General features: G+C 39.7%; 1 protein-coding gene across 1 annotated transcript; it reads left to right on the top strand.

The window, feature by feature from the left end:
- Nucleotides 1–17,458: 17,458 nt before the first annotated feature.
- On the top strand, nt 17,459–19,228 carry rasd4 (rasd family member 4). Its single transcript, XM_021323627.2, has one exon. It carries the CDS (start codon nt 17,600–17,602, stop codon nt 18,221–18,223), a length of 624 nt encoding a protein of 207 aa, XP_021179302.2. The 5' UTR covers nt 17,459–17,599; the 3' UTR covers nt 18,224–19,228.
- The last annotated feature ends 4,988 nt before the right edge of the window (nt 19,229–24,216 follow it).

Genomic DNA, 24,216 nt, shown 5'->3' with positions numbered 1-24,216 from the left:
CTATATCAGATAGTTGATTTGACCAGAAAACGTTCACATGATCAGTTTGTGTGCTTCACGCAGGAAGATCACTGGTGGAGATGTGAATCCTATTCACATTTGCTGAGAAAATAATCATCATAAAAAAAGTTTTCCATGGTTAACAGGCTCACAAAATGGCTTTCTCAGAATCCGGTAAAATGTTTTTGAGACTAGAGTACTTTTGAGATGGAAGATGTCCTCGTTGGTCTTGTTCGATAGTTTTAGCCTCCTAGACCAGGATCCGAGATCTGTTGCCTAAATAAAGGGGTTTGAAAAATGTACTGGTGCAGCAGGAGCTAAAAGTGACTGCTTGTTTTTTTTTTTTTTTTTTTTTTTTACATTACTTTTGTAAAATGTAGATATTCTGGTTCTATATCCTTAACCATTTTTTGCAGATTTTTATCATGGGTGGTTTGTGATAGACCAAGACATTAAACCAACTTTCTTGAAGTTACAGGTATAGGGTTCTAAGTAACCATTTAATTGTTACATTACTGAGAGTTTTATGGTTTATGAAATTGCATTGGTAAAATTGCTATGACGTTTTGTTTTACCTTTTTAATTATTTGATGAGCGAAATCTGCTTTTGTCTTGATTATACATTGAAAGCTGGCATTAAAGCAAGTTCTATCAACCTACCTAACCTACCTAACAAGCACATAAACGGGAAAAAAAAAATGGAAAAAAACTTCACATTAGATCAAATGTAAAAAGAGGCATTCAAGCCTACACAACAAGCTGGGGTGTATGGCAGTCAAGCTTCACAGCCATTAAGTAGTGTCCGGGTAATTGCTGATTGGATTAGGACCCAGGAAGCAGCACCCAATCTTGGAGGAGGCGGAGCCTAGCACCAAACAAGGTATAACTTCAATACAAAAACAACAAACATCCCCACTTGGGTTGTAACACTAAGGCACTAAATGGTATAGCAACTGTTGCTAACTTGTTGAATGGTCATAAGCAATTTCTATAACCATTCTTTTTTTTAAAACTAATTTTAAAAGTACACCAATAACGGTCAAGTGTGATGATAGACAATTCTTAAACTTTTCTGGACAGGTCAGCAGTCTGAGTAACATCTTTCATAATGAAAAAAGGCAATAGGTCCTAGGAGTAAATGCTAAAAATAAACTGTATAGAAAAACAATAAATAAAAAATGTGTACACCAAAATTAGAGAAAACCACAGAAAAAGACAGATGTCCACAGTCCCCTGGGGTCCACTCCTCTTTTGATTCCAGGTGAATTAGTCCAATAGTAACTGCCTGCGTTACTATCCATTATCTCGCTGCATTACACAGTTAAACAAAGCCTCACATCATGTGCCCTGAAGCCCAAACACAGACACCAACCAGAACACCTTCTCAATGAGATTCACCGTACTCAAAGGTTTTCACACTTCTGCCTTGGTGACAGATTGCAGTGTGAACGGGTTCAGAAATCCAGAGTACTCGCTATAAAAAGCGTAAACAGTATGCACCAGCCAACCCTCCACTGCACTGAACTATTCACTAATGGAATATATCAATGCTACTAGTGCAATAAATACCTGAAACTACAACATATACATGTAAGGCTGGGAAAAAGGATCAGCAGCCTCCTTGTTTTTTTCAACTGCACTGATTTAAGGTTCACCAAGGTTATTTTGTGCCTTAAGTGCGAGAAATTTAAACAAAGAGTCTACCTTGAGAGTTATGTGGGGCACATTGCAAATATCGGGCCCCCAAAACAACAGATTTGAGGAAGTTGATCTTGTCAGAAAGAATATTCTCTGAGACACACAGAAAAAAAAAACATGCTTTTTGATACTTATGCAACGATTTATTGATGTTTCCAGTGGGATACATTATTCAACCTTGAACAGAAAGATAGCTTGAAGCCTACACTGTTAATGGGTGAGTGGATAACTGAGGTCACTTTAAATGCGTGGCCACAGTTTTCAGTAAAACAGCTTAAGATATATAAGATATTTGGCCCAGTACCAGAGTTACATCAGTCTGAACATTTTAGATCTCAACGCCATCTCTTAGTCTCTGTGCTCGGTCTCTAATTGAAAGAAAAATTTTGTTAACTTATAGAGTGAATGTAGAAACCCTTATGTAACTTTCATCTTTTCTTACTCCCTCTGATTATTTACAAAAAGTCTCCAGTATTGCACCAGCTCTGACCAAAGCTATCTCCTATTCATGCAGGTGGTGGTGTCTCTTTTTCTTCTGATTGTAAAACCACAAGAATTTGAGTGTTTGACCAGGCCCAAGATGCGACTGTATGTTGCGTTATAATGAAGTTTCCTGACCCGCATGCAGAGTTGAACTGAAAACTCAGAATGTATCCAATGAAAGGTTTGCAAAAGGTAGATAATAAGACTATACAACTCAGGTGGCTAACGGAAGAGAGAAACAGTTCGATGGAGCGGTGGATCAGAACAGGAAATCACATAAACAAGGACGCGAAGAGAACGGCTTACTGTTTGGGAGATGGCGGTGGGAGTTGAGGGAAGGAGATCCTGTTGGATAGTGAAACGAGACACTGGAGCAAGGGTCGTGTTCTGGAAGAATTTTAATTAGTTGAGATGTTGAAGGTTTGTGATCCTAACAGAGATGGTGCAGACTATTGGGGAGTGGTCAGGCAGGTGGCAGTAGAAATCCTGTGTTCAGGAAAAACGTCACACATTCACACTCCAGGATCATGACACAGTTAGAATGCAGAAAAGTTATATGTACTCGATAAATCTAGAACAGGGGTCACCAACATGGTACCCACCATGTAGCCCCCAAGGACCACATGTGGCACCCATGAGCCTGTTCTAAAAAACAGCATAATCCACCAGTGAGCTGCATCTAAAACGTTATTTTATTCTGTTACTCTTCCTCTTTGTAACACTTGCATTTTTATAGATTTAAAAATGACAATATATATAAAACAAAGCATGAAAAAAGTATGTTATTTAACATAAAGTTAAGGTGAACTCTGACTCTTCTAGTTCAAAGGTATCCCTTTGTAAGACACAACACCCATGAAGAAGCGCTCAATCTCAAAAAGGTTGGTGACCCCTGATCTAGAAGATTCAAATCAAGAGTTGGACTCTGTGTGGCTTTAATTAATAGAAATTATAATGTAAGACTTTTATAGGGATTGTGGTTGTTTCTTTTAAATTAAATGAATCTTTGTTATGTAATGATTGTGAAATAGTTTAATATCAATACAATGCCAGGTATGAAGTAATTGTCATGTGAATTCATAGACTAGAAATCCTTGTAGAAGGTTTTCTGAAACCAGACCGTTACTGTTGAACCACCTTAATATTCTACTGGCGGCACCCGCAGACCTTCCTAGACCAAAAGAGGCAACTCCATTCACACCTGGTCCTTTTTCTCACCTGATCCCACTGGAAGAACACCTTAGTCTACTTGTGAGGCAAGACACCACCATCCCGTAGACTACCGCCCCGGGTCCCTGAGAAAGACCCTTCACCCCAGAATGCTCCCCAGGCATCACACAGTGGCAGCCACTGCTTCCTAAGCAATGGGGTTAATGCAGGGGACACGTTTCATTGGAATGTATGTTGCTGTAGATAAATAATACAGACCATCTCAATCACTTTATAGATCCAACTGTGTGTTTGTATGTAACCTTTTATTTATCCAGGTAGATCTCATTGAGGTTAAAAATCTATTTCTAGAGAGACCTGGCCAGGAATGACAGCAGGACACAGACATTTCTGAATAAAAAAACTGCAGAAATGAAAATACATTTGGATACAACTGATAGCATCGCAGGAGTATTATATGTATTCAAACCTCATAAACATTATGCATTATCCCAAAGCTCTAAGCTCTTACGTAGGCCCACAAATTGGTTTGTTGGAAACAAAAAAAGGCTGTTTTTCAAAGGCCAGTACTCAAGGGCCGGTGTCCTGCAACTTTTAGATGTGTCTCTGCTTCAGCACACCTGACTCCAATATGAGCTCATTAGCAGAGCTCTGCAGAGCTTGACTGCATACTAGTGAGGTAGTTTAGCCAATTGATTCAGGTGTGGAGGGCAAGTGACACATCGATAAGGAGGATTTGAGTTTGAGACCACTTTCTATCTTTTATGTTCAAGATCAAGCACAAGGAATGATTATTACCTTCTTAAATTCAGTAGTTTATTTATGGTGGTGCCCTAGGTAACCGGCTAAATTATTCATACCAAGACAAATTATTGTGTCAAAATTGGTAAACTATAAAATAATTTTATTTTCATTTCACCTTTGAGCATAAAAAGCCACAACATTCTTTAAAAACATGTCAGTTGTGGTAAATTTATACGTATATATATCTATAAAAAAAAAAAAACTGGTTCCTTTATTTTTTGAAGAGAAACAAGATATTAAATCAAATGTTAAATATTTTAGAAGGTTCTCAATAAAATGGAGAATCGTTATTTGCCACAGAACTGGAGGTCTGAGTCTGTCAATGAATCAGAGAAGCCTGAAGCTCAGGAATGGCTGCTTTATTTCAGCATTCAGTCAGCATCCACAGAGGAGTCAAGGGCAGTAACCAGAGCTGGTACCGGCATTAGCTGAGTCACTCAGCATATGCTTTTTCATAAACAGACCATTTCAAAGGCAATTGCACATCGCTTCAAGTGCAGAGAGGAAGGTCGGTCACTGCCTGCTACTTAAAGCAACATTTCAATTTGGACCCAAGAGGCTTCTTTGAAATACTGTCCAAAGTTTTAAATGCCTGGGTTCATACAGTTCACTTGGTTTCATAACAGTGACCTCCAAATACAAATATCTTTGAGCGTGGTTTATAGAAAAGGGACAATATTTTGGTAACCGAGCATTTCTTATGTAAACTGTTTCTTTTTTTTTTTTCTTTTTTTTTTATGCTCACTCATCTTTATGCCACAAAGTTGAGTTCACTAACTTTATCTTGCCCTCTATTGTCTTAATAAAATAGAGTTAATTTAAATTCAGATCAAAGAGTGAATTTTTGTAGATTCATTGTTCAAAGAATAATTTTTTTTTTTTTTTGTGGCAGGAAAATCTCACTTCTAGTTCTACTAAACACTGTCACAATAATTAAAATTGACTCTGAATGTGAGTATATTCTCTAAATATAAAACACCCAGTGCCTTATCTTGTAATTATGCCTCTGAAGAAATTTATATTCACGATAGTTTGCAAATATTCATTAACAAATAAAGTGCTGCATCAGGGAAGCTATTGGCTGTGTCTCATTCCGCCTACTTCCGTCAGTGCACTGCTGATGTGCACTGACCACTTACTGCCGTAGGGCCCACTTTCGACCGTTAGTAGTGTTCCAAAAGGAACACTTATGTTAAAACACTTACCGGAAATGGTGGGATGACGTGACGAACGCAACACACATGACCGCAAATTTTTCAGACCGCCAAAAAATATATGCCGCCGTTTTTTTTTATTTTTTATAAAAACAACAATCGTTTACATTCACAGCATGTTGAAATTACATCGCCTCCGATGTCAACGCAGGATCCTCCAAATATTGGCTGAACATGAGGTATGTTCGTGTATTTTACAAACACCTATCGAGTACAATGCCTCGTATTACCACCATTACTTACATTTATATGATTGCGGTGTCACAGCTCCGGCTGTCTCGGCTGAATTGTCCGCCATTATTTTTAAAATGGGAACATCTTCCCGGCGTCCCTAGTCCCTCCCTTTCCGCTTTGTAGTCAAGATGGCGTCCGTTTAGTGCGAGTAGGGTCCATCATTACACACTGCATTTTGTGCCCGTTTTTAGGGGGTCATCCGGGTAGTTTCAGTGCACTGACTTTTTGTGTAATCTACACTACCTACTTAAAACTAAGTGTTCGAAGTGTAGAAGTAGGCGGAATGAGACACAGCCATTGTGTTGCGGTGTGTCATGGCGTTTGTTGGGGAAAACCTTGCACAGGCAACAACTACAGATAACAGGGGAGGAGGTAAATGATTAAATGATTCAACAGACTAAGCAAATGTTTCTTCTAAGTTCACATGCCGGTTCCAGAACGACACTGAGCAGAAGAGGTAAGAGGATTATTATATGAAAAGATGTTTGATAATGTGTAATGGGGACTGAGAGGAGCTGAGCCACGCATCTCACCGAACGCGAACAAGCTCTTCGGAGCGAGTGATTTACATGCTATCCCCATCCCCATCCCTTTTTTTTTTTTTTTTTTTTTTTTTTTTTTTTTTTTTTTTTGTATCAGTAGGTAACTTTACATCAGAGATGACAAAAATCCCATTTGGGGTTCCCCAAGGGTCCATTCTGGGTCCCCTCCTATTCAATATCTACATGCTCCCTCTAGCCCAGATAATAAAAAATAACAACATCAGCTACCATAACTATGCAGACGACACACAGCTCTACATCACCATGTCACCAGGTAACTATGAACCAATTCAGGCACTCAGTAAATGCCTAGAAGAAATCAATACGTGGATGTGCCAAAATTTTCTCCAATTGAATAAAAACAAAACTAAAGTAATAATATTTGGACCAATAGAGGAAAGATCAAAAGTTAGCACACAGCTTCAGTCGCTTCAGCTAAAAACCACAAATCAGGCCCGAAACCTGGGTGTAGTGATGGACTCAGACCTGAACCTTCAAAAGCATCTAAAGACAGTTACAAGGTCGGCTTTCTATCACCTGAGGAACATTTCTAGGATTAAAGGACTGATGTCTCAGCAGGATCTAGAAAAACTAATCCATGCGTTTATTTTTAGTCGAATTGATTACTGCAACGGTGTTTTCACAGGTCTGCCTAAAAAGTGGATCAGACAGCTGCAGCTGATCCAGAACGCTGCTGCCCGCGTCCTCACTAAGACTAAGAAAGTAGAGCACATCACCCCAGTTCTAAAGTCCTTACACTGGCTCCCTGTATCTCAGAGAATAGACTTTAAAATACTTCTGTTAGTCTATAAATCCTTAAATGGCTTAGCTCCTAAATACATCACAGACTTGTTATCAGCGTATAAACCATCCAGACCACTCAGGTCTTCTGACTCCAGCCTGCTCTGCATACCTAGAACCAGAACCAAACATGGAGAAGCAGCTTTTAGTTCCTATGCTCCAATTATCTGGAACAAACTTCCAGAAAACTGTAAAAGTGCGGAAAGCCTGAGTTCTTTTAAATCAAGATTAAAAACACATTTGTTTAAAATTGCCTTCAACTGTCCTAGTTAACTGAATCACCACTTTTTTGTTCTATTTTCTATCTATATTTTATTCCTACTTGCTCTTATTCTGTTTTATTTTGCTATGTTTTAATCATGTAAAGCACTTTGCATTGTCTTTGTACTGAATTGTGCTATATAAATAAATTTGCCTTGCCTTGCCTTGCCTATGTGAAGGCACTTTCAGGAATGGATTAACGGTCTGTGATGCAAAGGACACGTGTAGAGCAGTAAGAATGGCACAAATTGGGCAAATAGAGCCAAGCAAAACTGCGGATAGAACAAAAATCTTGCGTTCTCCTCATCCATTTATTTAAGCGCAAAAGATTTTTATGTGTTGCATATTTAGACAGTCCAATCAGGCTATATTTCTATTGAGCAATGATGATTTACTCAACGAAGACACCTGTAGTTCGTGTCCCGGAGGGAGAACTGCCCCCCGACGTGGGACAGCAGCGCCTCATACTGGGCCCAGGAAAGACGGAAGTACCGCTGGAAGCGGCAGTCATCCAGACACAGCTACAGGTGGTGGTACTCGGCGAATGAGGTGTTTCTGGAGGATCTTTCCACGGTATATGAAGCACCTGACTCGCTCTATAAAATTCATCTCCTTCACGGTGAGTTGAACAGACAGACCTATTCATGACGCAGTGAAGGGGGCTAGGAGGGAAATGGCTGCATTGTCAGCGTAGATTCTTTGAGAGTGGGAAGTACGTTACATTGGCAAAGCCCCTTGCTGTCCTTCTTGGGAGACGTAAAGGCGCTGAAGCTGACACGCTCAGCTTTGAGTCAGATGGTGAGCTGAAAGAAAGGAAATAAGCAACGAGAAGGAGATAGACACATACATGCATATTCTACTTAGACAAACGTTAGAAAAACATTAGAAATCAGCTGCACCTGCAACACCTTTCTGTTTAACGCCGGCCCCAACTTTTATTTCTTTTGTGTGCACACATTTTATTATTTTTTTGGTGTTAAAAGGAACACCATGGACCATGGCAATTTTATTTTATGCAGTGTCACAATAAACTCATCTTTAGTTTCTGTGTTTGACCTATTGCTGCTTGACCCCTTTGCTCTTACAAATCAAGTCTCTTTCCTGCACTCTGCTACTAGCCCTACATCTTACTGCCAGTCTACACTCTTATTACACCGTGATCCACTGTGGTACCACGGATTTGGTTACATATGGAACTTGGAGCACAACGCAATGAAATAAAAGAAGGCCTTTTTAAAAGAGAGAGAGAGAGAGAAGGACACACCTTACAGTCAACACTCCAATCAGAGAAGTTAAGGCATTCACACACACACACAGCCATGTGGGCATCACATGGTGTGTATCACTAAGACTGACAGGCTAGAATAAACATAAAAACTTCCTTTGTCAATCTCTTCCTTACAACACATCTATCGATTCCTCTTGTTGATATGTTTTACGCATGGTTTCAGAAAATTCAGTCTCCAGATCGGTCAGACATGTCCTCTTCATATAGCCATCCATCCATTTTTGAACACGTCTATCCCTTGTGGGGTCATGAGGGTTGCTGGTGCCTAAATCCAGCTGTCAATGGGTGAGAGGCGGGTTACACCCTGGACAGGTCGCCAGTCTATAGCACGGTGAAAGGACCTTCATAAAATATATGAATCAATTTTTTTTTTTTTTTTATCTCACAAGGGCAAAATTTCCAGTTCCTGGTTCAGGCTTTAGGGCTTTATTAGTGAAATAATGGTTATTAATTTGAACAGGGACATTTTTTCTACATGGTAATCGTTTAAATATGATACAGTATGACTACTTGTTAAATGCCCTGGGTTGGCATAAAACAACACACTCTGCTGAGCAAACACACAGGTTTCTCTGGGATCCTGTTGTTATTATTAGCACTAAAACTACCGACTATATGGTTTATACTGTTCTGTCTCATCGGATACACTTGAAAACAAGAGAAGGTTAACTTGGAACACAGCCCGGCTGTTTTGTTTCATAAATAATCTTGGAGAAAAAGAAAGTCTTATTGGACAGCCAAGCACAGAGTGTCAACTCTGTGTGATCAGGATGAAAGACAGCATGAACTAAGCACATCTTGTTCTCATTATCACAACATCCATCCTAGACTAACACCACAGTGGGACCAGCAGCCACGTGTTGCATCATAGGAGCAGCAAAAGTTCATTTGATCTCATTTCAAGATGTGTTAATAACAAAAATAGAATCTTAAAAAAAAGTTTATCATACAGGAATTTAAATGAAAGAAATTTAACAATTGAAACACAAGCACACTGTAAGCACTCAGGTAAATAATCTGGGTTTTGCATGCTTCACTCCATGAGTACCACGTGTTGATATGAAATAACTTATGTTTTGCTTCACAGTTAGGGGCGTTACCATGGGGATAGTAAATCAGCAGAGCTACCAAGTCATACTTCAGACCACAGGGCAGAAAAAAACTCATTTGCACCTCTGAGTTAAGCGTTGTTGTGACAAAGTGGGTGAGAACACCATTTGCCTCACTTTATAGATTTTTAGGTAACATTCTTGTTTGCTTGATTTAGCCAAATTCTATTTAGTCTATAGTCTGCAATCGTATACTATCCCGGGTTTGTTTATGTGTTGCATTTCTACAGATTATTTACTATAACATCTTGGTTTAAATCAATTCAGTTCCACTTTGTATTTATTGTTTGATTATTTAACTTGCGCATTTTGTTTTGGTGAACTTACCTTACTTATCTGTGTTTCAGGAGGAAGTGTCACCTCACTTCCTGTAATTATAGCTTCCTGTTGGAGCTGAGGTCACAGGAAGGGACCAGGTGAAGAGGGAGGCATTGGGTAGGGTCATTCTGTGTGGATTTAATTTTACATTGTTGTGTCCGTACTCAAAGAGATGTTGATGAGGCGCATTGAAGGAAACAATGGTGAGTTCAAGCAGAACCTGTTTTGGGGGTGCCTGTTTATGGAGGAGTCCATTGGGGGCCATTTTATCTGCCTGGAAATCAGAGTATTTAGGCAAATTTGAAATGTTCAGGAGGGAGCAGAGAACCAGGTCAGTGTAGCTGAGTGCACTTGATGTTAATTTTGGTTGTTTTACGTTCAGTTATGATCTCTTGAGCCACGTTAACCTCTGAGTTATTTTTTGAATTTTTGTAAATATTTTTTTCACCATTTGTGTTGTAAATAAACCACTTGCTACACTGGACATCATCTGTCTACTGCCTTTCTTTAGCCATTTTGGCCAGGCTATCTCACAGTTGTGGAAACATTTCCATTGAGAAAATTGGTTGAAGTAGCTGTGGAATAAATACTGTAAATATCATGAGCAATTTGTAAAGAAACACATCCGTACAGTGTGTTTACATATGATTGACCCAGAGTCACAATTTCTTGATATTCAGTTATAAGTTGCCCCTGTGTTTTTCACCTTTCAAAAAAAAATATGACATACTTAATGTTGGACAAATACCTTTGCTCTTCTAACCAAATGTATGTTATTTTGGAAAAAAAACAAAAAAAAAAAAAAAACATATTTGTTGTTGGAACGTGTTCGTTTCTCCACTTTGATGGTTTTCTGTCCTGAAATTGTGATGGCTTTAAGGGAAATGATTCTGTTGTCATATTACTGAAGTTCACATTTATATTATTATAAATAATGTGCTTTTATGAACTATCTGCATGGTTTATGGCATCCTCCACATTGGATTAAGACAACCCTAAAGTCTGCCACTGGATTTCCACAAGTATAGAAACAAGTACTTAATTGTGATGGTAGACATGACCCTGTTATTACTCACCATATTTCTTTCCTTGCTCATGATGCAACAAATATAATGTGAAAGAGGTTTGAGTTTACTACACCATCCCCATCACTTTCATTGTTACCATGGAGGAGGACTTTTGATTAGCTAACCAGCAGCAAGGGTTTTATGAGTAGAGACCCAGTGTACCACAAAATGTATCGTTTTGTATGTTGTTGTTTCTCCTATTAACCCTTTTAGTTAATTTCAATGTCTTGGCAAATTGGCACTCCCATGAACTACAGTTTGGAGAACTCCCAACTTTCCACAGTCTCCCAATATTCAGTCCATGCACAATTTGAAGTGTGACCTCTTTCTCTAAGGCAGCTAAATAATAGGAAAATAGCTTGGACTGTCTTGCTGGAGCCACTTCAAACATCAAGGGTGAGTAGATCTTAACTAATGCAGATAGATGTTTGCATAGCAAAGTATTTAGAATATTTAAGTTATCAATGGGTTATATCTGTGACTCTTAAGTGTAACTTCTGTAGCAGCAATCCATTTCTATGGTGCATATGGTGTTTTTAGTTCCGATGCTTATGCCACAGAATGCTTAAAAGGTTTTTTTTTTTTTTTTAAATACATTATTAAGCAATTAGATGAGTTAGATTTAACTTACCCAAGTAATTTTCATTGGTGTTCCTGGTGTAGATGTTTATCCAGAATGTAAATAGAACAGAGCTGACCTTTTGAACCAGCTGCTTTGAGAGGAACAATGGTGTAGTGTAAAAGAAAACTCTTTTATGCGCGCCAAGAATATTTTAGACTCAAGGAAATTGTCTCAGCTTGGCAACTAATAATAATGTCTTCTTAGAAAAAAACAAAAATAAACTATAATTAGCATCAAACAAATTTTTTCCCTAAATGCAGAAAGACAGGTACATTCTGCATTGAGATGTAATGAGATCAGTTGTCACTGGACATGCTGTTTCTTCCACCCTCCATCACTCCACCTGTCGTTTCCCAGAACATGATGTTCCAGACCCAGACAGCGATCTCAGTTTGAGCCGTTGCCAGATTCTGAAGAGAGGAGTTCAAATACACGACACACATTTTAGCTGCTCTGTTCGAAACTGCAAAGCCGCTGAATAAAGAGGGTGGATTAAGAGAAAAGGTAGGAATTCAAGGGGTGGGTGTTTGTGGACTTGTGCGAAAGTGTGTGTGTTCATCGTGAACTTCAAAAACTGCTCAAGGGGGTAAAAAAGGGAATTTGTTGTCGTATTGCCCATCTTGTTTGCGACAGTGATGCTAAAATGTCTAAGGTTTTACTTGCGGCCAAAATCTTGAAACAGTGCTAAGAAGTTCCATGCAAAAAGGGTACTAAAAGTAAATAACATTTCTTGAAATGAGTGTATTTGTCCTTGATTTGAGCAGGCATCTGCCAATTGAATACGATTTTTGCACTGAAAATAGGAACAACTCATCTCCATCATCGTATTTCTAGTGCAGTAGATCTAATTATCGTTTTTAGGTGTCAAAATAGTGATTCCTTTGGCAGATAATCTTGTTTACCTCTCAGTTCAAGAAGATTTTACTAACTTTTAACTCACTTTTGCAGTGCGATTTGTATCAACAAGTAGCACAGTAGGTATGGAAAATATTTTATTTCATTAAAAGGATTCTGCTTCAGTCTCTATAGGCAATGATCCGTAAATATGTAGCCAGAAAACATTCTTGCTAAGGTCATCATTTTCGTGTCATGGTGTTTCTTGGCTTGTCAGATGAGTGAAAAGTTCGCAGAAATAGATGTCATTGGAGCTGTTTCAGGGATTAGCATTGTATTTCTTCATCTCTCTAAAGTTAGGACACTTGAACTGACATAAAAACTGTTTGGGCATTTAAGAACAAAGTGGTATTACATATGCTTTGTTACCAAGAAAAGCCACATAGACTTCAGAAGAAGCTTTAGTTCTGCCAAAAGTATGTACAGCACAATGAAGCATATCATCCAATATTACATCCATAAAAAATATAACATCTCTCTCCAGGTAACTTTCAACCCCTTGTTAGCTTTACCTTAAAAATATTTGCTTTGGCAAGCAGGTTCGTGTATGAAGTTACAAGCCACTATCACATTTCACACAGCGTGACTGCTTGACTTGACTTAATGGGCTGGGCGGCTACAATTAAAAATACCTTATGGAATGAACATACACATAACCAGTCGTTGCTCACCAAGCAAACACCCCTTTCTCTGGAATCCATTGTAGTTTTGTTATAAACTTTACAACTGTTAAGTAAATACTTCATCAAACACTGCTTTCTACCATCAGTTAGTACATTTTGGCTGAGGGTTTCTTTTCTTTTTAATTGAGCACCAGATTCAGAGATTGGAGCCAGTGTTATTAGGTGAAAGACAACATGTTCCAGGTCCATATTGTCTTCCTCTTTAGCACTACCAGCCATCACAGACTAACACGACTGTGGGACCATATGCAGATTATATGTTAAAATTTCAAATCTAATAGAAAATAACTTAGCAGCATTCACTCCTCCTGAAAGAGCGTAGAGCCACAGGGACAGTCGTCTGCATTGTTCATGGCTTTGCAGCAATCCCTCATACAGAGCATGCATGAAGAGACAGTGGGGAGGAAAACTCTCCTTTAACAGGGAGGAAAACCTCCAGCAGAACCAGGCTCAGTATGAACGGTCATCTGCCTTGACTGACTGGGGTTACAGAAGACAGAGCAGAGACACAACAAGACAGACAATGATCCAGGAATCCTTTCTATGTTATATGGTGATGGCAGATGATCTGCTCCCCTGGATGATGTCACAGCTAACAGAATGCCAGACCAGGTGTACCTACTAGGAAAAGAAAAAAAGACAGCGAGAGCATAACGTTAAAAGTTGAAATAACAACAAACAATGCAAATTGGAGAACAGTAGGAGACCTCAGCAGAGTGAGAAAAGTAGAACCTGATGTCCTCCAGCAGTCTAAGCCTATAGCAGCATAACTATAGAGGTAGCTCAGGGTAACCTAAGCCACTCTAACTATTAGCGTTGTCAAAATGTGCTGTTGCTGTGCTTTTCTTTCGCAGGAGGGATGCATATACTGTAAATACACATAAAATCTTTCAGATTTAATTTCAAATACATATATATATATAGAGAGAGAGAGAGAGAAATTACATGAGTGCAGCATTAGGCTGAAGCAGCTGCTTTGTATGCTTTTAGTGGCCTCCCAACTGCTATAAATTTTGAAGCACTGTTTTTGCAGCGGGTCACTTTTCCACAAACGACTACTGGTAAAGTCCCAGATTCTACATGTGTACGCAAGCATTCTGACCTCCGCAGCCAAGTCCTCTGCAGACAGGAGGAAGAATGACATAGAGCTGCTGAACCAGGACGAGCTAACCTTGCCTGCAAGGTGAATTCTCACGGTATTTATAGGTTCACAAACACACAGGAATCCATCTTTAGAATCAGAAACAAGTTTATTGCCAAGTAGGTTTGCACTTACAAGGAATTTGACTTTGTGTTGATGGTGCAGACAAAATAGATATTTAAACAGAGTCTAGAGCTATATACACAGTAGACTGTGCGTTAATGTAACGCAGAAGGTCTGGAGATGCTACGTTGGTGTAGCATCTCTGGGGGCTTTGGGCCTTGTTGATAAGGCTGGTAGCGGATGGGAAGAAACTGTTCTCTTCCCACTCCCGTCTCAACCGTTTGGGCCACAAACCAAAAACTGTCACGCAGTTCTCATTTAAAAAAACAAACATTGAGAATGTGTGTATTATCAGTGCACTCATTGCAAAAGAACGGTTAAAAGTCCCAAACTATTATGACATTCTCACAGGTGATGAGGGTATGTAAACCTCTGCCCAGAACTGTGTCTCCTCAACCTTTCAATCTGTTTTATCATTCAGCAGACCGTCCTGACATGTCAGCTGTAAGATAAATGAGTTATGTAAGCAACCAGACGGGAACTAACTTGCTCCAGCGTTCAGTGAGGTGTGGAACTAGCGAGACGGAGTTGAATTGCTGGGAGCGAGGGGGGGGGGGGTCTTGAGCTTTGGTTTCAGACAGGTTTCATCCGAAATGACTTGTAGGTGCTGAAAGCTTGAAGATTGTGGTTAAAATGTTCACACCGCCATTGAGGAATGACAGAGTTAGAAAATCATTTAGAAATGATTGAGCAGCCATTTATCAGAAGCATGAACACATCCTAAGCTATATGAGTGATTTCAACCAAAAGTTTGATTTTTACACACCTTAACATATTAACAAACCCAGATCAGCCGTTGGTGATAGACTACGATAAAAGGCACCGACTTGAGAAAATGTATTTTCAATTGAAGCACTTTATTGCCCCTTGGGGGCAATAATTTATCTAAGAAACTATCTATAATCTAAAACAAAAATGCCAATAGGAAGGTCTTCATTTTTATCACTGCTAACACTATTATTCTTTTTTTTTTTTAGCATTGCACATATGTTAGCATAAACTGTTATTTTGCTTTGTCATTTTATTATTCATTACTATAACGGATTTTTACATGAAAGATAACTCCTGAGGAGCTTAGGGTGACTGTGTCTTGATGGGTTGAGTAGTTGTCTGGCAACCAGAAGGTTGTGGGTTAAATTCCAGCTTCCCCTTGCCACATGTTAATGTGGCCTTGGGCAAGGCACTTAACCCCAAGTTGCCTACCGAGCTGCGTCTCGGTGTATAAATGTGTGCGCGTTAGTGAGAGCGACTGGGTGAATGTGGCTATAGTGTACAGCGCTTTGGGTGGTCAGCATGACTGGGAAAGCGCTATATATGTCCATTTACTTATGTCGGGGATTCATAGAAACCCTTGGAGACCAGCTAATTGGTCCTTGGGTGTCTGAGCAGGGTACGAGTTGGACAACACAGCAGAAAGAGCAGTCATAATTTTCTCTTTCTTTTTCTAATTACACAGAGCAGTGAATGGAAATAAATAAAAAAATTAAAAAAACACGAGGCCTTCCCATTTTCAGGAGCAACCACAGTGGCGTGCAAAAGTACCCCTTAGACTTTATCACATTTGATTCAATGTTCGGGTCAATGAGCTTTATTGGGATTTTATTTCAGACAAAACGCAATGTAGCGCATCATTTTTCAATGGAAGCAAATTTAAAAGTATGCCCTGTATTTATGTTCAGACCCCCTTTTACTCTGACTCCTCTGAATAAAATGCAGTACAGTCAGTGGCTGCCTGTGAATGATGGTGGTGGAGGAATGATACTTTTCTTCCGTAGGTACACAGGGAAGCTATTCTGAGCTGGTGGGAAGACGAATGAAACTCAAAACAGGGCTACCCTGGAAAAAAGAAACCTGTTCAAGAATCAAGATGGTTTGAACCCTGAGTTTTTCAGTTGTATATCATGAGGTTACCAAATATGCTGTATATGGGAGCATGCATACCTATGTGTGTGTAGGTATATGCATGTACACACACGTGTGCTTTTCTCCATGTGTATGGATGTATAACCACTTCTGGATTCGCCTGGTTCTTTTAGCCAGGTTTCCTTTCATTCTTTTGTTCTTCAGCTTTGTAAGCTTTTATCTTTGGAGTCCAGTCAGACCATGGTAGTATGACTCTGCTTTCCTGCAGCATGCAGCAGGCTCTTTCCAAAACACTTGGCAGTGCTTAAAGAAATCCTGAAAATTGGTTGTAAAAACAGTTGAGCGTGGGGTAGAGGTTTTCATCCAGTCTGAATGAGCCTGAGCTATTTTGCTGACAATAGTCAGAGTCCTTCTGTGGAAGTGTCAAGACACTAAAGATTTTATAATTCCAGGGAAAGTTAGGTCTGCAAACTATTGACTCAGGGTGGCCGTGCACAAACTGTAGAACATTTGAGAAATCATGCAACATTTACTTCAACTTCAAAATCATATGCTAGTTTGTGTTGGTCCACTACATTTAAAACAACAAATAAAATACTAATAATAATAATTCAAACCCACGATATGATGTTGCCAACACCATGTTGCAAGGGGTGCTATAACTCAAACTGCATTTTATCCAGTGGCATGCGAGAAAAGGGAGCAGGAAACAACTGCACACAGCACCTCTATTATTTTCCTTCCACTGAACAGATCTGCAGCACCTCATTATTGTCTACCGCATATGATTCTTACATAATAGTTCAAGGGGTGTGGTTACTTTTTTAAAGGCTAAGTGTGCGCATCTGAGATAGTTTTACAAATAATACAAAAAAAAAGTTATTTCCTCTGCAGGAAAAGAGATTCCCTCTTAATTGAGTCCCCTTTTCGGCTGTGTTGCGTCTGTCGACAGAAACACTCAGATATTATGTTCTGCATCGCACACAAAGAACACCTTGGGCATGTTCCTTTTTTTTTTTCCTTGTCCCTTCTTCAATTGTTTTCTGATTGGCCGCTGAGAATTCAACCTTTTTTCCTCGTCCTGATTGGCTGGGAGTCCAGTTGGCAGGTGATGAGAGTAAGTAAATACAGAGTGCAGACAGAGGAGCGCACATTCACACGCAGGCTTTTACCATCAACACCTTTCACCTCTTTCAGCCCATTTAAAAGTCTTTACCAGCGAACCGTATCGACTGCAACAGGAACTTTAGTCTTTGCAAGAAAAAAAAGAAGAAGAATATCGTTATGTCTTTTGAGGCAAAAGACAAGACTGAAGTCCGTCTGGTGTTTCTAGGTGCAGGTGGAGTTGGGAAGACAGCCCTCATCCAGCGGTTCCTCAAGGACACGTTTGAGACGAAGCACCGGCGCACAGTGGAGGAGCTCCACAGGAAGGAGTATGAGGTGGGGGGGATGAAAGTAACTATCAGCATTATGGACACCAGCGGGAGCTACTCCTTCCCTGCCATGCGCAAACTCTCCATCCAGAACAGCGATGCCTTTGCGCTGGTTTACGCCGTGGATGATCCAGACTCCCTGGATGCGGTCAAGAGGCTGCGAGAGGAGATCCTGGAGGTCAAGGAGGACAAGTACACCCCGATCGTGGTGATCGGCAACAAGATAGACCGGCAAAAAGAGCGGCGGGTGTCCAGCGAGGACGTGCTGTCCACGGTGGAAGTGGACTGGAACCACATCTTCATGGAGTCCTCGGCCAAGGACAACGTTAACGTGATGGAGGCCTTCAGGGAGCTGCTGCACCGGGCCAACCTGCCCACCCAACTGAGTCCGGTGCTCTACAAGAGAAGGGAGACCTTCCCCAAGGAAAACAAGCGCCCCCCCATGTGCAAGACCAACAGCTGCCTCCTTTCTTAGAGCTGGACCCAGAGAGAGAAGACTGTGCAGACCAGACCAGAAGATTCATGCTGACGAGACAAAAGCAAACTAACAGACGATGTTTGGCGAGATATTCAAATATTTCCTTTTACTCGCAGCTCCAACATACTCCTGCTAAGACAAACATAACCAGATGAAAACAAAGATGAAGCTGTGGACAGGATGAACGTGGTTGAACTCGATGAACTCGAATGTACCTGCTGTGAATGTCAAAACACTGTGTGTCATGTTTGGTTTGTGCTAAAACTATTGATGTTTCAGTCAGTAACTGTGATCATTTGGTGGGGGGGGGAAATGTGGTCAGTCAGAAGAAATAGTGTTTTTATATCTCTGAATGTGATCGTTTTGTATTTGAAGTCAACATATGAAGAAAATAAGCTGTGCACTTTATATTTGAATGATATGTCGGTTGGAAACACACGCATAGTCTGTTTAACAACCCCTATTTGTTTGCAAATCCTCACAGATCTTAAGAAACAGGTTTTATTTTGTCTGACAAAATTGCTTGGAAGCAAAGGAAGATCTGTGCACATTTTTTCATAGTTTCAGCATTCAGTCTAAGGTTTTCTATAGTCGCTTTATATTAAGGACATTCAGATAAGTTGTCAAAGCTTAACTGCAGCCTGTCTTATCGTTTCTAATGCAGACTTCATGTGAAAAGAAAAAGTGTTCGTTGAACTATGTCATTTGAAAAGAGGAGGCTTTTGCAGCCATAGAGAAGAATTTGCAATGTTTTAACATCACATTTGAAAATTACTTTCATTAAACATCTTTAGGTATTTATTTATTAATCTTGCAGAATTAACTAAAAATAATTAATAAATTATTGACATAAACCTACTTGTGAATGTAAGAGCTTGAATTATTTTGTAGTCTGTACAAACAGTTGTGTGTTGTAATGATGTGTTTACACCTTGTTCCTCCTTCTTGAGAGCAGATCTGTTCTAACCAGATGAGAGTTAAAATAAAACTGGAAAGAAAAAACAACTCGTCTTTGCTGGTTTCATGTGCGTCTTATAGTGCAAAGTCCCCAGAAGCAACGACGGTACCATGCAGATTCGTTTCCAGAAGTTAAGCAGTTTTTAGTTTTAGTGGGGGGGACCGTTTTGTGACCTCTGTTTGGCGCTTTACTGCCCTCTGGTGGTGAACCACATCATTAGTTGCTGAGGCAAACTAATCTGCATGCAGACCTGTTAAATAATAAATCATCTGATCCACAAATTAAAACAGCTCCCCATTAATGTCCGTTTTTATGTTTTAATGGAAAAAAAAAGGTTCCCACCCTACCGAACAGCTGAGGAGGATAGAACATAACCATTGGACTTTTTAAGATAAGATAAGATAAGATAAGATAAGATAAGATAGGCTTTATTAATCTCACAGTAGATAAATTCACTTGTCACACATTGGCTTAATAAACAAAAGAAGATGCCAAAAGGAGGAAAAGGTACATAAGGTATAAGGTATATACAGTGTGTCCACATATATACAGTGTATCTAAAAAACAAAAAAAATAAATAAAATAAAATAAAGGTACAAGGGAAATAAAGCAGATAATTAGGATGACTTATGTACACTCAGGTTACTTATATACATATGGAATGACGTTGTACATTAAAGTGGTACCAGGTAAGAGCAACAGTGAGGTAGTGAGATAGCTGTAGTCGCTTATTTAACAGGATTATTTAACAATAGTATTGCACAGGTTATTGCACAGTGTAATAAATAGAATTGCACAGCAGTTATTGCACATTAGTTATTACAGTTATAGTGCAGCATTGTAAAGTATGATAGCAGCAGGAATGAATGACCTGCGGTAGCGCTCCTTTTTGCAGACAGGGTGTCTAAGTGCCATGATAAGGTTGTCATCATGGTAATGGGACAAAACATACAGTTCCTTTCAAAATCATCCTTACTCCTGGAAGCTTTTTCATATTTTACATCCACAGATTTCCATGCATTTGACACAAAGTAGTAAACAACGAGTAAAAGAAAAACAGAAAAAGTTTTGTTTTTACAAAAATAAAATGTAAATATATGTCTCATGCATTTGCATTCAATCCCCTTACTGTGATGCCTCTTGTAATGAATGTCCTGATTACTTGCAATGAAACATATTTAAAATGTTTATATCTTATATTAAATAAAATAATGACACAATGAGAAAAAAGATTGATGTATTTCATTGTTACCATTAGTGGTTGTGCTCTTTGACAGCTTCTTCTCAGCTGGCAAAGACGAAGACATGTCCTGTGAACAAAAACAATTAGATGAAGAACAAGCAACGCTCAAACTAACAATCTTTGAAATGAGTTCTGAAAGATCGATGTTTTAGAATGTATTGTAGTATTTGTTGTGCAGACAACTCACTGCTATCTCCTCCTCTGCGGCGTGTTCAGCCTAAAAGGTTCCCCTGGGGCCTGAGACCATGTTGAAGCTTCTGGAAGATAATAAAATTATATAATTTGTTTTGTTTTTTTAGGATTTGGAAGTTTTATTCATTTTGTAGATGCTTGTTATTGCATTGCTGTGTTTCATGGTAGGTGTGATAGACTAAAAAAAAAAAATGCTGCCTGTTAAGATCCTTGTGAGCTGCTGCTGGGACCTCATTTGACTTACTGAATAGGGATTTTTGCTCTTTTGTGTTTCTGTTCAATGAATGAACGAATGAATGAACCTAGTTGGCATCTTATCTCAGTCTCAAGCTTCCTGCTTAATCCAGCTGCTAAGAGCCAGTCTAACACCTCTAAATAAAATCCAGAGAGACCTATTGCGTTCAGGAGCCACCTGATTGGATGGTCCAATGTCATTAAGCCGCCTTTCTTTGCAGAGATCCATAGCTCAGGTGGAAGATTCTGCCAACAGGGCAACTATTAGCCATAATAACATAAATCTTTAAGAGTGGTCGGATGAAAACCACAGATAAGAGCAAACCTGGTCACCCTGCCTCCATAGTGACACAGTAGTGGGAGCATCATGCTGAGGGGATGTTTTCCTACAGCAGAGACAGGGGAGCTGGTTAGAGTTGATGAAAAGATGGATACCACAACCTACACAGATGCTAGACTCAGCCAGTCCAGGTTCAGACCTAAAGGAAGTGTAAGAAGTGGTGTGAATATTAATGAAAGAGATACTTTTATTCTCGCGACACCTCCATGTGAGCAGTTAAGTTTGTATTTATTCACCACCGGTCCCTTGACACATTCATAATTTATTGCTGGATTATATTCTTGGATCCAAGCATATGTGTTTGGACTAAACACCATTTGAATTTTCTTCTGTTAAAGACCAATTTTGGGGAAAATAGCTTCGGTTGATGATTCTGATATAAACTCACCATTGTTTGTCTCTATCTTCTGATCCTTCATCCAGGGCAGGTGGATGGGAGGGGCCAGCGGAGCACTTCCTGTATCTATAGTTTAAGAGTTTTCTTTTTTTGTATAGGATTATTTATTGTCTTTAAAGGAGCATTTGAGCTGCATTCCTGGGTCTTTGTATGTAATGTATTGTTTGGTTTAACCTAACTGCTTAAAACCAGTAAGATTTTTGGCAACATGGGGCTTTTAAGGTGGAAAATTGTGACAGACAAGTTTGCATAAATTTATTTTACAACAAATTTGTCAGAAATTATGATATCTGTGAATAAAATCCAGCAGAACATCTGCTAATGCTGTCTACCCATTCCCTTCTTCACACTCCAACTAACGTTAAAGTGTTTTTCTCGTAAATAATCCTTTTTCAACCCCCCCGACAAAGGGCTCCAAACTACCTTAGACCACTTTCAAAAACGGCAAGCTGCTTCTCCTAAATGCACATTTGAATGCTTCAGACAAACAAAGCAAAGTGTGCCCAAGATTGTATTTAATTGTAGCCTGACTGTAGTGGAAGCAGAAAGGATGGACATTTTGTGTTTGGGCTCAGCTTTCGCAAATGCTATCATCTGAGGTTGTGTATGGCCAACAAATCTGCTCCAGTATTCTGCATTAATAGTTATGATTTTTTCACTTTGATAGGATTAAGTAAGTTTCAACTTCTCATGTGGCCGCCTGACATAAAAAACTACCAGAAAGTTTTGGGCCTGTGCTTGGATATTTCCGTCCACTTACAGTGTCAATGTGCCCTCCTCGACCTACCCATGGGATTCCCGCTCCCGACGAGGTTCTGACTGCTGTTTCTCTTTTTCGCTGACACCTTTATGGTCTCAACAAGTTCTGCACAGGCAGGGGTAACGTTTCCGCTCGGGCCAAAAGGCCCGGCACGCTTCCTCTTTCTAAAAGCTCGCAGCAGCAGGTGAATTGTTTCGCCAGAACGAAACGAGGAAGCGGCCTGCAACAATCAAACCTTTGCTTCCTCTTTGCGCTCTTTAAACTCACGGCTGCTCCTCTCTTTTCGCTACATGACTGGAGACGCGGAGGCAGAGCCTTCTTTGTGGAGCCGGGGTGCAATTTCAGGTCTGAACGAAGGTCACGACGGCAGAGCCAGGCGACCTCTTTTAGACGGACATCGGTGAGAGGTCTGCTCCTGCACTTGGTCCAAGCTCCTCAGAGCTGCATGGTTACCTGAGAAGTTTAGAGCAAGTATGGGATCTCTGACCTTTTCTGCATCAAAAGCTTTTTGGTTTAAAGGTCTTCAGGTATTTAAGGTGAGTGTGGGACTCATTCAATATTATTTTTTCTTCATTATCTTTTCTAAGTTGCCTTTTCTTTGAAAGTAGCATTTTGCCCACTGATCTTCCTCAGACGTCAGCAGTGTGAGAAGGTCGACTGAGACCCACATAGCAGGAGGGAGATAGGCGTGGCTCAGCATTCAGTCGAAAACTGCGATTGTCATTTCAGTCATTTCAATCAGTTCAAATTCATAGATCTTCTCTTCGCTGTCCTTTTTTTTTTAGAAAAAAAGTATCCATCAAGCTGTCAAATAAATATATTTAAACAAAAATATACCAGTAGATTCCTTTAAAAAGAAAACTACACAATTATGATATAGTAGATGAAATGTATCTTATATCTTTTTTAAGTCATTAAAGCAGTATAATCCAGGCTGGTAATTTGTTTGTTCTGCCCTGGACCTGGCTTTTTAAGTTTTCAGTAAGGTTCATGTCTGGGTAATAGCAGAAGCTACATAGGAGCCTGCTTCATCTGCTTCAAATGACCGGTTTTGTTCCGTTTAGGATCATTGTCCTGTTGGAGCTTTGTGGCTGTGTCAAAGCATCGACCAGCCAGCTGCTGATTTGAGAAGACACGCAACACTAAAGTATGGCTGGCAGTGAAAAGGCCCTCAGCATGATGCCACCACTTCCATGTTGGCTATCGCACTGCGAAAATAAAACTAAAAATAAGTAAAACCTTCTTGAAATGAGTGTATTTGCCCTTGATTTGAGCAGGTAAATTCAATTATTTGCCAATGGAATGAGATTTTTGCACTGAAAATAGGAAAAAATCATCTCCATCATCTTATTTCAAGTGCAGTATATCTAATTATCTTATTTTAGGGGTAGAAATACCCATTCCATTGGCAAATAATCTCATTTACCTGCTCAAATCAAGGGCAATTACATTCATTTCAAGAAAGTTTTACTTATTTTTAGTTCTCTTTTTGCAGTGCGGAAGAGGGTTTCAGGCTTAAGAGCTTCACCCTGACTCCCCTAGTCTGAGATCAAACAGTTCATCCTTTGTCTTGTCTGACCATCGAACCTTCCTCCATCAGATGCTTGGTTTGTCCACATGGCCAGCAAGTCAAGCTTAAAAATGTCAAATTTGGAGCAGGGCCTTTTTCCCTGGGTGACAATTTGATCTCGAACGTCCCGGAGATAATCCTGTTTCACTGGATGACGGCTGCTTGGGTCACTAAAACAATCATCTCAAACAAACATAAAAACTGGTTCCCAAATAAAGCCGCTCAGTATTACGTTTCTGCAACGGCCAAATGTGTGAAGCATGTCAATTAAAAAAAACAAAAAAAAAAAAAAACAG

This window comes from Fundulus heteroclitus, unplaced genomic scaffold (assembly GCF_011125445.2).
Source record: "Fundulus heteroclitus isolate FHET01 unplaced genomic scaffold, MU-UCD_Fhet_4.1 scaffold_48, whole genome shotgun sequence".
NCBI lineage: Eukaryota > Metazoa > Chordata > Actinopteri > Cyprinodontiformes > Fundulidae > Fundulus > Fundulus heteroclitus.
Note: the sequence above shows the minus strand (reverse complement) of the source record. Positions and strands in the feature narration are given on the sequence as shown.